Raw genomic sequence first — 15,501 nt, 5'->3', positions numbered from 1 at the left:
TGCCAAAGCTGGCAATTAACTGAGCGAGGACTAGAAAGAATTAAACTGTGACTTGATCCCAGGGAACGGGCTGGAGGCCTAAGCAACTGGGGATGACAAAGAACAGGGTTATGAGCTGCAGTAATGATGAGTTCACCAGTTCCTAGAAGCTTTGAGGGGTACATAAAAAAAAAATTGGATTTCCAAGGAATTTCATCTGATTGATATCAACACTGCATAAGCTGGGCTTACTTACATTGCAGCCTGCTTATGTTTACATTTAGTACTGTCTAGGATGATTTTGTTGTAAATATTTTGCTTTGAAGGGATTGTTTGGTTACTGGCTACTATTATTATTCTTCCTGGAAGGAAGAGAATGATGGGCCTTGAGCCAACACCAAATTTCTTAAAGTTGATCAATTGAGAACTCCAGCGTGGTTACTTGGAAAACTGACTTTGCTGCTATGGGGGGTGCACAGAAAGAACTCCTCCAGGTGCTACATGACACCACAAAATGAGCCTTAGTGAACAGTGCAGCAATTTCATACAAACAGTGGGGCTACTGACTTGTATTTAAGGTCTTCTGTATCATTTTTATCCCAAAGCTGGAAATGAGTGCTCTGAAGGACGATCATTAATTAAATTCCCAGAACCTCCAGAACCACAAGGCAATAGATTTTGAAATCAGTGGATTTTTCTCTCTAGCAGGTGCCACTTTGGAGAGTGTTTTATGTGCTACAGAACAAAACAAATACATCAGGCAAAATTACCGGTTTTTGTGTTTTCTTTTCTTTTCTAAGTGGGTAAGCTTAGAAGTTCCTCAGGTTTCAGAAAACTGGAGTGTGTCCAGAATAAAATGGATGACTGAGTACAGAGGAACAACTTGACAGGCTTGTTGGTGCACAATCAAGTGACAGCATTTTATGCCTTAGTATCAACTCCACTTCCTCAACATGCTTGTTTATACCTGAAATACAAAATATAACTGCTACTCATGTAGCTCATGTGTACACACAGAGAGTGGAGATTTAAGTACAGAATTATGTCATTTCCAGGGACTAAAATCAGAAAAGGACATTTAGTACATTAGATTTCAAGTGTACAGCCACACCTATGGTGGATCACTGGCACCTGGACAACTGGAACAGGGTAGAGGAAATAGCAGACAGCCCAGGAGCCCATCAGGGCTTTCAGCATGTCCTAACTATCTGCCAAGCCTCCAACCTCCCTGGGTACATTCTTGTGATCACAGAAAAAGGGGACGAGTATGGCCTTAAAGATCAGTGCCCATCCTCAATCTCAACACTGACCAATCCTATGGAGAGCTGGACTGAGAAAGAACTGGTCACTACTAAATGTAAGCAATAGTAGCTGTCATTTTCAGTCCATGGCAAGATATGAGCATCAAGCCTTGCAATACATCACACATATATAAGTTTATATAATTTCTACCGCTATTAAAGCAGCCCCAGATATTTTTAGAAGCTGGACAGTGGGTTGCTTTGTGACCCACATGATGGCCTTTGATCAAAGAGTACATGGCACTGTGATGGGGAGGGGACTGAACTGTGGCAGTTTAAAAACCTTTCCTCTGACCTTAGAGGCCAGGGAAGGGCCAGTGTGGCATCCTTCCAGGCATATACATGGTTACATGTGGCTTGTCAGAGGCTGTAAGCCAAAATGAAACTGAAGAAAATGAGTGCTAGCTAGTCCCATGCCAGTGATGAGCACGGCCAGAGTTTTAGAGAGTACTATAAGGCTTCTCAATATCTCCCAGGAGAGTGAAAGAAATGAAAACAACTACTTCACCAAGTCCGCCCTAATACAGCAGAAAACCAAAATGTTTAGCCTACAAACTCAAATGAAGACTTCAGCCACACAGCAACAAAAGAGACACAGCCAGTTTTCCTCTTAGCAATGAGAGGAGCCATGAATTCCCTGCGAATACCTACAGATAATGAACAGCTCTTAAAACTCTCGATGTGTATCCAATAAAACTTCTGACCAGTTCAAATCCAGCTCCATAAATAATCCACAAACGCTGGAAAGTTTCAGGCTCAAAGGCAGAAGGGTGCCCTCAAAGGGGCACACCTTCTACCTAACGCACAGAATTCACCACAAGACAACACAGAAACCCAGGCTTTTCCCAGAGCCAGACATGACAAACAGGTTCTTTGCAACAGCAGGGTCACACAGAGAGTACATGGCACAAAACCACCTCTGCCTGGCAGAGGGAGAAAATCCTGTGGGGTAAAAACATAAGAAGGTGATCCAGCTAGAAGAGAAGGCTTCCTTTCCAAAAGCTACTTTGTTATAGAATTGTGAGTTAAAGGTTTTCTGACAATCTTGCCAAACAAGGAGGAAAACTCAGTTACGTAGGAACTGCTTCAGCTCTCCAGGAGCCCGGTCTAATTGGCATCCTTTACAAAGCAGTGCAAGGAGTGAGTGTCGTACCAACCTGGGCAACTCGTTATCTGGGGAAAAGAGAACAGAAAAGAGGACAAGAATCTCTTGGCAGTGGTTCTTCTTTCTCTAATACATCTTGGGGGAACAAAATGTAATTGCAGCCTTTGTGGCCAGCAGCTCTCTCAGACACGGCAGAACTTGTATGAGGCAGCAGAACAGGCAAAGTTTATCAGGAGTTTACATATTAGACACACTGATGGCTTTTTCTCCTACATCATTTTGCTGTTGTTCAAAAGATTAACCTATTGCCCTGCTGAATGACAACTGGAGGAACATCTACATAAATTATAGAGTAAAAATATTGATTTTCTATATAAACACTGCATTATGTTTTTGTTTCATCAATAGGAGATAATAGGGTTTGGAAGTATTTTGGCTGTTACTGCCTGAGATAGCTAATGATGGTCGATTAGTCAATAATAGTATCACAGATGTATGTAAAATGGCATGTCATATTTATCTATTTCTGTTTATTCTCTACATTTTAAAAAGATATCTGTAATTGTTTCACATTGTTATGGATACTGCAAGAGCTAATCCAAGATTGCTATTGAAAAGGTGTTTGAATCTTTGCTATAGGTAGACATAACACAACATTTAGGAACCTGAATTGACTTCCAGGCCATTTACATTGCTTGGATATAATTATTTAGTGTTAAAACTGAATTGAGCCTAATGAGAAGCTTAAAAAGTTGGCATTAATTGTGCTCTTTTGAAAGTGAGCTTGAGCTTGCAATTATTATTTTTTTTAACTTATTACATGAATCATATGGTTATTGATTGCTACTAATCAATAAACTCACAGGTTTCATTGTATACAAAGTGTTATACACTCCCTCTTCTGGTAATATCTAAAAAACACAGTTTGTAGACTTTATGTGTATCACATGTTAGATTTTAAGTGTATCATATTACTCATAAGAAAAAGACCTCAAAGCAGTATCATGTCAATATCTGCACATTTGTTTTTAAAGAGTCAGCAAACTGGTGATCAAAAACAAGTAAATAAATAACAGGTGAAAATTACTTGACTAAATGCTACTTAACTAAAATAGGTAGCAGCTACTAAAAACAAAATGTTATTGATTTCTTTTAACTTCGTAAGAAAAATACTGTCTCAAGTTTTTTAAAAAGTGCGACACTTGCATGGCTACATTTTGGAATGCTGTCCACTTTTCCTGAGGCAGGAGGTGAAAAAGTTCTTACAGAATACTGTTTTTATGTAGGTCCAGCATGGATAACTGTCTTCCATCTACTGCACTACCTTCTCTCCAGTTGTAGAGAACTGGGGGTAATTCCTCTTCCTGCAAAAGCTGCTGAAGGCTACACATACATCCTACTCTCTAAAAAAATATTATTTACAGTTCAGAAAAAGAGAATTTTAAAATAAACTTAAGAAGTCCAGTCAGAAACAATAAAAGGGATGTATAAGAAAACAAAAGATGACCTATTAATAAGTGTACATGCATACATATATCTGTCTGATAAAGCCAGGAGACGTGTCTTAAGTAGGACACACTGTTGTTCCCTCCACCCCCCACCAAAATGTGCAAAATCCAAAAATGCCATGACGTTACACAAAACACATTTTGGCATTGATGCCAAAACATCAAGAGAGGAAAACGTAGTGCAAAAGCTTTTGTTTGTTTTGCCCTGTTTATCCTCTCCTCCTTTCTTTCACTTTTCCTCCTTGTTACAGAGGAAAAACACCCAGCACTGTACCTACTTCATTCTCCCTCCTCCAAGGTCATTTTCTCCTATCTTCCTTATTTAGCTTCCTCCTTATTGTCTTCATCTATTTCTTTTTAGATGTATTTTACTTAAGTTCTTTGTTTTACATTTCCCTTTTTAGCTATTCCCTCATGTCCTCTCTTTCCCCTCCTCGGACACACACCCACCCAGACTTCAAACCACTTAATTCCAGCCGTGCTGAGCCAGCCCTGCCCAAGCTGCCATCCCCCTCCTGCCCACACAAGCTGGGCACTGCTGTCCCAGCCAGGTACTGCACTGCTGTATCTTGGTAAAAAATTGGTGTAATTGGTGGTTATCAATGAGACTTCCTATCTGACCTATGAAGCTGTGCTTGCAGAGAAAAAGAGACTACCCAAAATGCTACAGTTATCCAAGAGTTGGATGCTGGGATGAGAGGGTACAGTCTGTGCAACTGGAAACTGTATAATTCCATGGAAAAAAAAAAAAAGGGCAAAAAGCAACAAAAATTATTTTCTTCATGACAGTTCAATACTCAAAACCATTTTACGAGCTTCCCAGAATACTCCTCCCTGGAATCACGAAGCGCTGTGGTGTTCATCTGAGGTTTGCAGTTCTTGGAATAATCTACACAGTTAATGAGACTTCTCCCCAAAAAATAAATGAGAAAGTCCTTATAAATAATTGATCTGCATGTGGTTAGCTTGTGAAATTAAACTACTCCCAACCCTACCCTCCAACGCCAAGTTGGTATCTCCACGGCTCTGACACATTCCCGTCTCTCTTCCACAACAGCAGAAATCTTGCCCGTTTTTACTCCAATTCAGGCTTCTTCCACCACCCCAGCTCTTAAGCAGGTTGCAGTTTCATTCTTCTGCACTCAGCTTAGGGCACTGTGCCAGACCCTGCGTGCCCACGGCCTGCCCTCGCAGTGCGTGCCACCTCCTCTGGCCGGGCTCCAGCCTGGAGGAGTGGCTTAGGCGTTAGAAAGAGCCCTTTTAGCTGTGAAGGAAACCTTCCAAGGATGTAGAGCATATAAACTGATGCAGAATAGCCTTCCCTGAACCTGCAGAAAATCTGAAACAATGGTTGGGAGAGCTGTGTCCTGCTCCATGTGCCCTTTCAGCTCACAGAAGGAGTTCTGAGTGATGAAACTTAACACTGACTTTTTGATTGGTTAACTTTCTCACTGTCAATCATCTTTAAGTGTAGACCTGATCCAACTATCCCAGTTGGCTTCTTCCAAAGTGAAGCTACAGTCAAATACACTCAGCAGCCACTTTTATTGGAACTACTTGTTCTCTTCAGATCTTACTCCCATCTATTGACCAATGTACTCACTTTCTCCCTCTTGCCGAACAACTATTTTTGTAAGTGGCAGTGAACACAGCATTGCTTCCTCTTTTCTCACAAAGATAAATATCTCCATGCTTCTTTCTTTCCTCTTGTTCTTCCCCCTTCAACATTTACCTTGAAAAGTGAGTAGTCGGTCCCAGCCTTCAAGCAAATACCTAGCAAGGACATCACTATAAAGAAGGAGGGTTTTAATGGAACCCTTGCATAATTTTGTATGTTAGACTTGTTTTAAATATTTTAACATTTTAGTAAGAACAGAATAAAATATATATTCTCTCTTCAGCCAGTATTAAACCACATGGATTTTTAAATCCAGGTCTTTTGCAATGGTAGGACATCATGAAATTCAATTCACATTTAACCAAAGCAGAACCTAAAGCACACCAAAGCACTTGAAGTCAGTAGTATTTTAGTGCACACGGTGTTGTAGAGAGAATAACATGAGTTACTTGGTATGTGGTAAACGGAATAATCAGTATCTTTTTTAAATCTGAAGCCGAACATCACTTTTATTTCTTAGCTGATACTTTAAATTCCTTCACGTTTCAACCAGAGCTTGACGAATCTGTGTACCCACAAAAAAGGAGGAAGTTTTACTAGAAAACTGCCATCAACTTCTCAAGCAGACTCCCTATGCTTTCATGTAGTAAACAAAGACCACAGCCTTTCCATTTATAAAAATAGCTTTCTGCATGTGAACTGTTTGTGAAGTTACAACTAACCACAGTGCCCCGTAAAATCTGCATGGCACATCTGCTATTCAGCTAATGGCTTTGGGGTGCACATTTCAAAGCTCAAAATACAGTTACAGTTTCTTTCCAAGTCATAATAGTTTTATTTAAAAGTTGACTAAATAGTCAGCTGAAACTTTTTTTACCCCCTTCTGAAATGAATCCTGTGCTGACCTCTGAGCCCATTCCCTTCTGGGAATATGCCAAGATGATTCTTGCAAAAGCTACAGAATTTCACAAATCTCTACCAAGAAATTAAACTAGTTGTTGCTGGACCCAGAAACTAAGATCCAACTGCTGGAATCTGGACTGTAAGAACTACTGTGAGAGGACTGTGCATTTAAACAGAAGCTGCTGAAGCTGCCAATGATAATTTGTTCAATCATATACATTAACTCAAGCCATAATATGCCAAATGCCACCTGTGCATGTTTGGCAATATGCTCGGCAGATTGCTCCAGCACATCTGTGACACACCACAGAATATTCAAGTTTTATTTTGGTTATTAGACTACTACAGAAGATTACTGATACCCAAGAAAATTCTTATGATTTATACAAAACCTTTTCATACTGCTTTAAAAAGACATTAGTGAACAGTGGACACTTAATTACTGAAACAAATTGCTTCCTGCCAAAAGTATGCAGGCCATAATGAAGGCTTATCCTTCCAAAATGCGGATGAGCTCAGACAATCTCCCATGAGGACAAAACCACACACACAAAAAAAAAAAAAACTAACAACAAACACCCCAATCCTCAGGTCCAATGGCTTTGGAACAAGATTCAGTACATTCCTTTCTTTTCTTATCTGCTTCAAATGCTGCCTTGCACAGACACTTTATCTTTTACTTCATAATCCATGAATCCATGCTAGCATACTATCCTATTCTAAACTAGCAACATCTGCATAACTTTGAAAAATAAAACTTAAAAGTATTAAATTTTTCAAAACCACTAGCTGCTGCCAAATTTAACAGAAAGAGGGTAGGACAAAGTTTTATTCAATTTGCAGTATGTCAGAAGAACCTAGATATGTACTGCTGCAGGGACTATAATACTTAAATTACACGTGATACAAATCCAAAGTACAAGAGCATATTGACAGAGATAGTTAAGAGACCATTTATCCCAATTAAAATCACAAGTATCACATGTTCTCTCCAAATCCAAGCACTTAACAACACCACCAAAAATCCCTTTATGACTCACCAAAGTGGAAACCTGCTAACTCAAGGTGGGTGTGAGCCCTGGCTGAGGGAGGAAAGGAGCTCAGTTACACAATTAGATGGAGGAGATTCCCGAAGACCTGGCACTGACTTGCAGGATGGACCCAAGTAACACAAGCAAACATCTCTTTCTCTGCTGCCAGGATCTGCCCTTTGAGTATAAGGTTGTGCGATGACTTCTTTATTCCCACCTCACAACCTCACAGAAACCAAAAAAAGATGGGCAAATCTCTATTGTTATCCCACTTCTGAAACCCGTCCTTCAGGTTTAAACATGCACTGATTGGAAACAAATGTTTAAGTGATCCCCCACCAGCTCACGGGGCAGCAGCAGCAGGCAAAGCTCATGGTAGCTGCTCACCTTTGCCACGATGCCAAACCCATGGAAGTTAATCAAAACACTCAACATAGCTTTTTAATGACTCAGCAGCCCAACACACTATCATCATCTCTTTCCAACACGTACTGTATTCATGGTTTTCACAATCACTACGTGACTCACAGGCACTCTCAGTTTAAGTCTTACAGGTAGCCTTCATTATTATTGCTGAGAGTCTAACCCCGCTTTGTATTTAAGGAAACCAAGGCACAGAGGAAACAAACAACCCTGGACAAAAAAATAGGAAAAAAGGAGAAGGAAGAAATCCCACACATCTCTATGCTGATGCTACTTTGACTCCGCTCAGCTCTCTCTCTGAGCCACAAGCAGCCCAGCCAAGGCAGAGAAGCAGCTCTCCTCAGCCAGGAGGCTGATAACCACAGGGAGATGTGATAAACCCGTGGAACGGCTGAAATGCCAACGAAAGGTCACACAGCCCAAAACCCATGGCACTTCAGGGTTTCCACGAACAACCTGAAATAACTGTCACGATGGCTTCCTCAAAGAGCAACCTCCGGGTGCAGCACAAGAACTGCATCAAGCACGTCTTCATGGGAAAGAGAGAGAGGGGAAATCAAAGGGACACAGGCACATCCTGCTGTTTTGAGGAATGTGACAGTGATTTGACAGAGCAAACTCATTTTTACTGTAAGAATTTATATATTAAGGAGAGAAAACTGCAAGGACTTCAGAAAGATACCTGATATAAACACAGAGAGAGGGTCTATGTGACACAGAAGCTGGAGAGGCTGGAGTGTAGAGAAATACTCCAGCTGGAGAAAAACATTGTGCTTTCTCAGAACAGGTCATCATGGTAAGTGATCTCAGGTGCTTCACCCATAAGACTCAATCCCTGAATGAACATTGTGTCTGCTTTCCATCTTTCACCACTGAACTGATCTTGAGTCACCCAGGGAAGATGCTGATACCATGAAAGCACAGCCATTCAAAAAGCAGCACCAAGAATACAAGTAAATAAAGGGCTTCAATCACTTGCTCAGCACCCCAAATGAAGCAGCTGGGATCTGACAGAACACAGGATTTGCCTTGAACAACTCCTCCCTGGCTGACAGGCCTGCTCCTGCCATGTCCCCAGCAGCACTGCCACCCTATGTCAAGTGGCTAAAACCCTTTGAGGGCACTGACAGCCAGCTGCTGTTCACAGGCTAGAAGGAATACTACAAGCAGACTTCAGATCTCTCATTATATTAGATTGCTATTAAAAACCATTCTGCACGTGGTGTTATGCATACCAACTTTACAAATCAATGCTAGTATATATACCAACAGTATAGAATAAATTATTAAAATGGAAAATTCATACCCTAAATGCATGTTTGGATTGCCTCAAAAAGTAGAATTTAATTTTGAATTACTATCTTTTCTAATCAAATCCATGAAATAGAAAAGTATCTGTTACATACACAAATCTGTGATTCATATCAACAAAGTATTTTACTAAAAAGGTGAAATATTCTAATGAATAAGGTTAAATTTAAATTAATTCTGACTACTCACGGTCCAGAGAAAAATGCAAGGATGTGTCCTGGAATGCACTTTCAGCCTACCTAGTTAAGTAGTTTATCACAAATATGCTTTGGAAGAAATTAATTAGCTCATTAGGTTTAGATAATAGTTTGTTTAGCCTTCCCTTGACAAAAGTGACATTTTAAAGTAGCATATTCTACTACTTCAGAAAACAAAATCCCACATGACAAGTTTCAAAGAACACCAAGTAGAAGCAACATACACCACCAGGAGCTGTAGAATATTTTAAGAGATTTATTTTTTATTGTTACTAGAGAAATAGTAAAGACCCTAAGAACAACACCAAAAGATACGGCTTCATTGATGCACTGTAATTTTTCAGAATTTGACAAAGTAACCTCTCCCTTATCAATCCCTGAAATAATACCACCAATAAAAAAAACTTAGGGCAAATTGACTGTGATGGATCCAAAGGGTGTTTTACTTTCTTGTTATCACGATGGCATACTTTTTGTTTTAAAACAACTGCGTGTTTTCACTTCAGCAACTTCCTTCTCCTGAGCTACGCTGTGTTTAAAAAAAAGAAAAAATAGATCATTGCCTGGTAATCAATCACGTGCCATATTTATCAGCTTTCACATTCAGTTTTCCAAAATAAGGAACAACTGCGTAAGGATTTCAAGAATGTGAAGGCTGATAGAGGGTTTTGAGAACTAGTGCTACACAAAATCACCAAGTCAGCCTCCTTACCTTTCTGAGGTTATTAGTTTGGCAAACTAAGGTCCTTTAATGACGTTCACCCCACCCAAGCCTGTTTTTCTCATCAGAATGACCCCGCCTGTTTCCTCTGCACGCCACAGCCCGTGCCGAGCCTCTTCATTGTTCAGAATGGGCTTAAGAAATACTAAGAATAACCTCGTCATTTCCATTCCCTCCTTCTATACTTCCCTTAAAGTATTAATCTGCCACTGATGTAAGGTTTGCATCAGAGAAAGTTTCATGTTTAGAGATCACGCTCCTACAAAGTGATACAGAATGGAAACATTACGTTAGTATTTATTACGATTTTTTAAAATATTTTCCATACCTTTGTTTTGTAGTTCCCTGTTCACTCTGTCCCTTTTAAATTGCAAACAGTGCTTACAGAAGAGTTTGAATTAACTTCACATAAGTCTAACACTGGTACAAGCAGCATTACAACATGCCATGTTTTCATGTCCATGCTCAAGAGACAATGCAGCACCTATTCAGCTTTTGAATTGCTTCTTCCATCTGCCCATGAGGGTGTCACAACAACAACTATGATACTGGTTCCTACCTGTTTGTCAGACAGTATTTGGAGATCACCTGCTCATTTCACAAAGACAACTCAAGTGTCTGCAGGTATCCACAGTTCACCATCACTACCACCCTGAGCCAGTTCCAGACCTCAAGGTGGAATATTCAACATGCCACCACTCAGAACTGGGTACCATCAAGTCCTCCCCCATAAATTTATTTTTAACTGTCAGAATCAATTTAATATGATATTCTAGAAGGACTTATTGGACATCTTAAAGTGATATTCAGTGGCAGGTGAGGAACCACACTGGCAAGGGGTGGACTAGCTCTTGGCTAATAAAAAGGCCTATGGCAACCAGAGCAAGAAAAGCAGATGTCCTTTTCTTCTGGCTCCCAACAGCTCTGGAGACTTAAATCCACAAAATTGTGGGGTTTTAAAAAAATTATTAGTATAGCCATCCACAGAATAACAAGTAAACTAGTAACAATTTCGACACAAAACCTATTCGGACTTCTCTCCCAGTCACGCTGTGTGATGCAACTGCTGGATCCAACAGAAAGGGTAGGGCTATAATCCATAAGGCAATGTAACACAAAACCAAGTGAGAGGTAAGGATAAGAAGTTCACCCTCTGCACAGCACAGAAAGATCCTTTTCCAGCCTGAATGAAGCAGAAGTGAGTATATCTTTCCTTGCCAAAGGGCTGGATTACTTAAGATGCAAGAAAATGTATCCCCTGCTCTCAGTGTTTCCTGCCCATATCCAGCATCTTGTATCCTTGTAAACACCAAGGCAATCAGTGTGCTGGCCCAGAGAAAAGAGAACATGTACAAACACATGCACACAGAGGGAAGAAGGAGTAGTTCAGAAGATGCTCTCTCCATCTTTTCTATCAGCACTTGGTCAGAAGACATCTCATGAATTTCTCCAGAAAAAAAACCCCTGAATTCCAAAAACCTCCCACCCAAATACTGGCATGAAACTGATTGAAGTTCATTTCTAGTCTTGAGAGGAGCATGGAAAAGCAGAACTGCCCCAGTTAGGTTTGTAGGAAGTAACTGAGCACTTAAACTGGCTTAGCACTTCACATTTTCTTAGTCCTCTGCAAACACTGGCCAACCAACACAACAAGAGCTTCCTCACATAGTTTATACACAAAACCAACAGACCAGTAAAGAAAAACAACAAAGTGATACTTCTGAAAATAAATAAATAACCTTACTGGCTATTGGAAGCTTACTGTGTTTTACGAATTTTGTTGTAAGTTTAGTTTTCAGCTCAAGTTCACAGTTCACATATATAAAACTAATCTGTATATAAATACACAAGGAGAAATGGCACAGAGACACAAACACACTACACACACTGGCTGTGAAATACACTGGATACGTCATTTTGAAACTGAGCTGTATGGATGCAGCATTTCAAGAAAGCATTAAAAAATTAAAAAGAACAAGATCTTTATGTAATTGCATTACAATGTATATAAAATGATTAAACACAGGTTATGTTCTTTGACATTTTTTATAATGTAATGATCTATGTACCATCAATTTAAAAAAAAAAAAATTGCCAGGCTTAATCCTGATTTAACCTCACCCTTAATTATTAAAAATAGTTAAGCACTTACCATAATGTGATTGAAATGCCTGTGGTTTTACGACCTGATTACAGTGGTTACACATCACCAAATAGAAATCATCATGAGCCGGGCAAAGACCAAATATTGGCATATCTAAAAACAAAAAGACAAAATGGCATCTCTCAGCTGCTGACAATTATTGAAAAACAGTTTAATTACAGAGCCATGACACCAGTGTTGAATCATAATTTTAAGACATTTGTATCAAATTTGAAAATGAGGAAAAAAGAGCATATAATGCAATAGATAATTTTGTGCTGGAGTATTACAAAAGCAAAAATCTTCCTACAAAGATAAATGTAAAACGAGTGATTACTTGTAGAAAACATCTATTAGAAAACTGATTTAGGACTGATTATCTTATACCAGATGCAAGAATGTAATAAAAAAAGACTGACTTCAATTGACAAACACAACATAAGAGGGGATGTTTTATGTATTCTGAAAGGGGTTTGGATTTTATTCCAATGTCATTAAATGAATTCAAAAGTGAACTTTATTTTCTATTTAATTTTTTTAAACCATTTTAAACACACAGTCATTTACCAGGCAGTATTATATGCCTAATGGTTTTATTTGTTCAACAGTGCATTATAGTCCAGCCATCTGCTGCCAGAGATCCAAGTAACAGCTATACAGGAGAGAGAACTGGAGATAACAGTGTGTCAGAGCATGTGTGGATTTTGGAGATAACACACATACTTGTAGACTTTTACTAATAAAATTAGTTTCTACAATTTTAAGAATACAGTTTCTTAATAATATATTTAACAGTTATAACTGCATTCAGAGACTACTGGAGCAATAAATTCAGCATTTACTACACAACTTAAAGGTACATTACATTTATATTACTAAAAATGTTATTCAATAATTAAAAGACAAAAAACAGGAAACTGCAAACATTATATGTAGCTGTAACACTATTTAAAGGTTTAAAATTGATATAAGCAAGTTTATTTTCCTATAAAAACGCTCAAGTAATAGATTTATCTTAACAGTAACTTAGAAAATAAGTTAAACTTATTTACCCCGTGCTAGAACTGCCCCAGAGTTTCGTTTTACATCTAATGATTTATATATATTTTTAACAGCAACCACAGTTTTGTTCATTAATAGAACACCAATTGTGAAATAAATGGAGTGTGCTGCATGCTAAGAGTGAGTGTGCCATAACACAAGGCAGCCACTGGCAGAATGACACCATCAGCCCACTAGAGCCCCACGGACTCCACTTGGTTTCTCACGGACAGAACATATCCACGCCGAACTTCCAGAATTAAGGACTCCCCTTGTAGTATGTATCTTCATCATAAAAAATTAACTACTTTTCTCTAAAACACATAATCTATCCCAGGTTTTCCAGAAACCTTACTAGTGTTACACCAAAATTAAGCACGATGCCTGCAATAACAGCTCCAACCGGATTTTGCAGTTGGACGCAAATGACCAAGGACATCTGACTCGGCTGAGAGAGATCACAGCTACACTCATCTAAGTCACAGGCACCTTTTTGCAACTGAGGTTACATTAAATAAACAAATCATCTCATCTGCGCTTCATTAAATAGCGACTCTTGCTTATTTATTTATATGATATCATTTAAAAAAAGCATTAAGACCTCCAGCACACTCAAGTACTGCAAACTAAGCACAGCTAGTAAATATATGCTGAGGAGGGGGGGGATCAAATAGGAATAATAAACTTCTATTTTTCAATATCTACTTTCCATGATGTAATGTTAAGCTAGGTAAGAAAACAAGTATAAACTTCAATGTCATTGCTAATATTTCGTGCGGGAGCTCTTTGGGAATGCCTGCGTATGAAAGTTTCCACACAGCAAGCAAATACTCCAGGGTCACTTCCACCTGACTACCAATCCTCCAGGATGAATGGGACAATAACAGTGAGCACTGCCTGATATTTACGTTGTTAATAGCCCACAGAGAGGCTGCTACTGTGTGATGTCCAACGAACTGTAAATCCACACCCTGGAATCTGTTCCCATTACTGCACCGTTCAGACCTCACTGGATTCTCAGACTTTACACCATATTGTACAGAATGCAAGGGGGAATAGTGAACATGAGAAAAGGACCGTCTGCTCTGTGTCTCTTGCAAAATAAAGCACTCCTTGATACTGCTCTGGAACATCACATATAAGCACCATCACACTAAGAACTCTTTTATGAATATTTGCTGGCAACAAAGAGCTCCAATTTTAAATGACAACTGAAACAAATTGGCAGAAAGTGATGCAAAAAAAAAAAATGTTTTCTTATTTCAGTTTGGGGATCCCAAGAAATCTGAATAATTTAAAAGTGTCATTTGCACTGTAAAACACATCTTCGGTTTTAAAATCTTAGCTCCAAGTGACAGCAAGCAATGACAGAATACAGAATTAGGAAATACAGAAACTCACAAAGGACCATTCTAAGACTAAAACCACTTGACACAGAGCAAAGGATTTGCTGCACACCCAAAATCACAACCTGATTTCAAAGGAAGCACGCACAAAACTCCAGCCAGATGGCACAAATCAGTGTAAGAGATGATCTACCCCACAGTGGTCTCCTACAGCACTGGTAACAGAGCAGAACCCCAACATAACTAGTGAGGGAGCAGCGAAGGTTAGAGGCCTAAGTGCAATTCCTTTTGTTTTTTCACAGGAGGTAAAATAAACAATAGCTTTTTATTACCAAAGCATTTGTTTAAAATAGATACAATTAAATTATGTTAGAGAAACTCACAGTCTGAGCACGCTGAGCACTGCACAAACACACGAGACCAGCCCAAAAGGGCCACAAAGTAGGTACCAAGTGGGCAAAAAGCAGTAGCAATGCTTCATGGAGCCCTGCATATTAGCTTTAACAATGGCTTTGAAAATGTAAGGAGTGTAACACAAACAAGATCAGTTAAGACAACGGAAGAGACCTGAATCCACACTTCCCAACCCAAGAACCTCATTCTTAGGCAGGTAGCACATCTTTAATGTGCTTCACAGTCATTAATTGAGTAGAGCAAGAGCAGATTTCAGGGAAATCTTATTTCTGTGTTCCAACAGGGCAAACACCTCTGTGTCACTGTTATATGGATGACAAATCAGGCCATGCAAATATTAGAGAATAATACACAGAACAGTTTAACAAAACTTAAATAAGAAGTATGTACCAGGAGTAGGCAATGGACACCTAATTTTCCTGTTCCTCCTCAACCACTTATGAAAGTTCACAAGCCTTGC

General features: G+C 39.3%; 1 protein-coding gene across 4 annotated transcripts in view; it reads right to left on the bottom strand.

Moving 5' to 3' along the window:
* The window catches only part of ATXN7 (ataxin 7), an 86,349-nt gene that overhangs the window by 24,766 nt on the left and 46,082 nt on the right, over positions 1-15,501 (bottom strand). For 3 of the 4 annotated variants that reach the window (XM_027640646.1, XM_027640647.1, XM_027640648.1), the window contains one exon: positions 12,250-12,354. The exons of the other annotated variant lie outside the window; for it this stretch is intronic. In XM_027640646.1, the coding sequence (XP_027496447.1) occupies positions 12,250-12,354 (105 nt within the window). The remainder of the gene's footprint in view (positions 1-12,249; positions 12,355-15,501) is intronic. 4 annotated transcript variants of the gene reach the window in all.

Source organism: Corapipo altera, unplaced genomic scaffold (assembly GCF_003945725.1).
Source record: "Corapipo altera isolate COAL_440 unplaced genomic scaffold, ASM394572v1 55, whole genome shotgun sequence".
NCBI lineage: Eukaryota > Metazoa > Chordata > Aves > Passeriformes > Pipridae > Corapipo > Corapipo altera.
The sequence above is the reverse complement of the archived record's forward strand: the minus strand, read 5'-3'. Positions and strand labels throughout refer to the sequence as shown.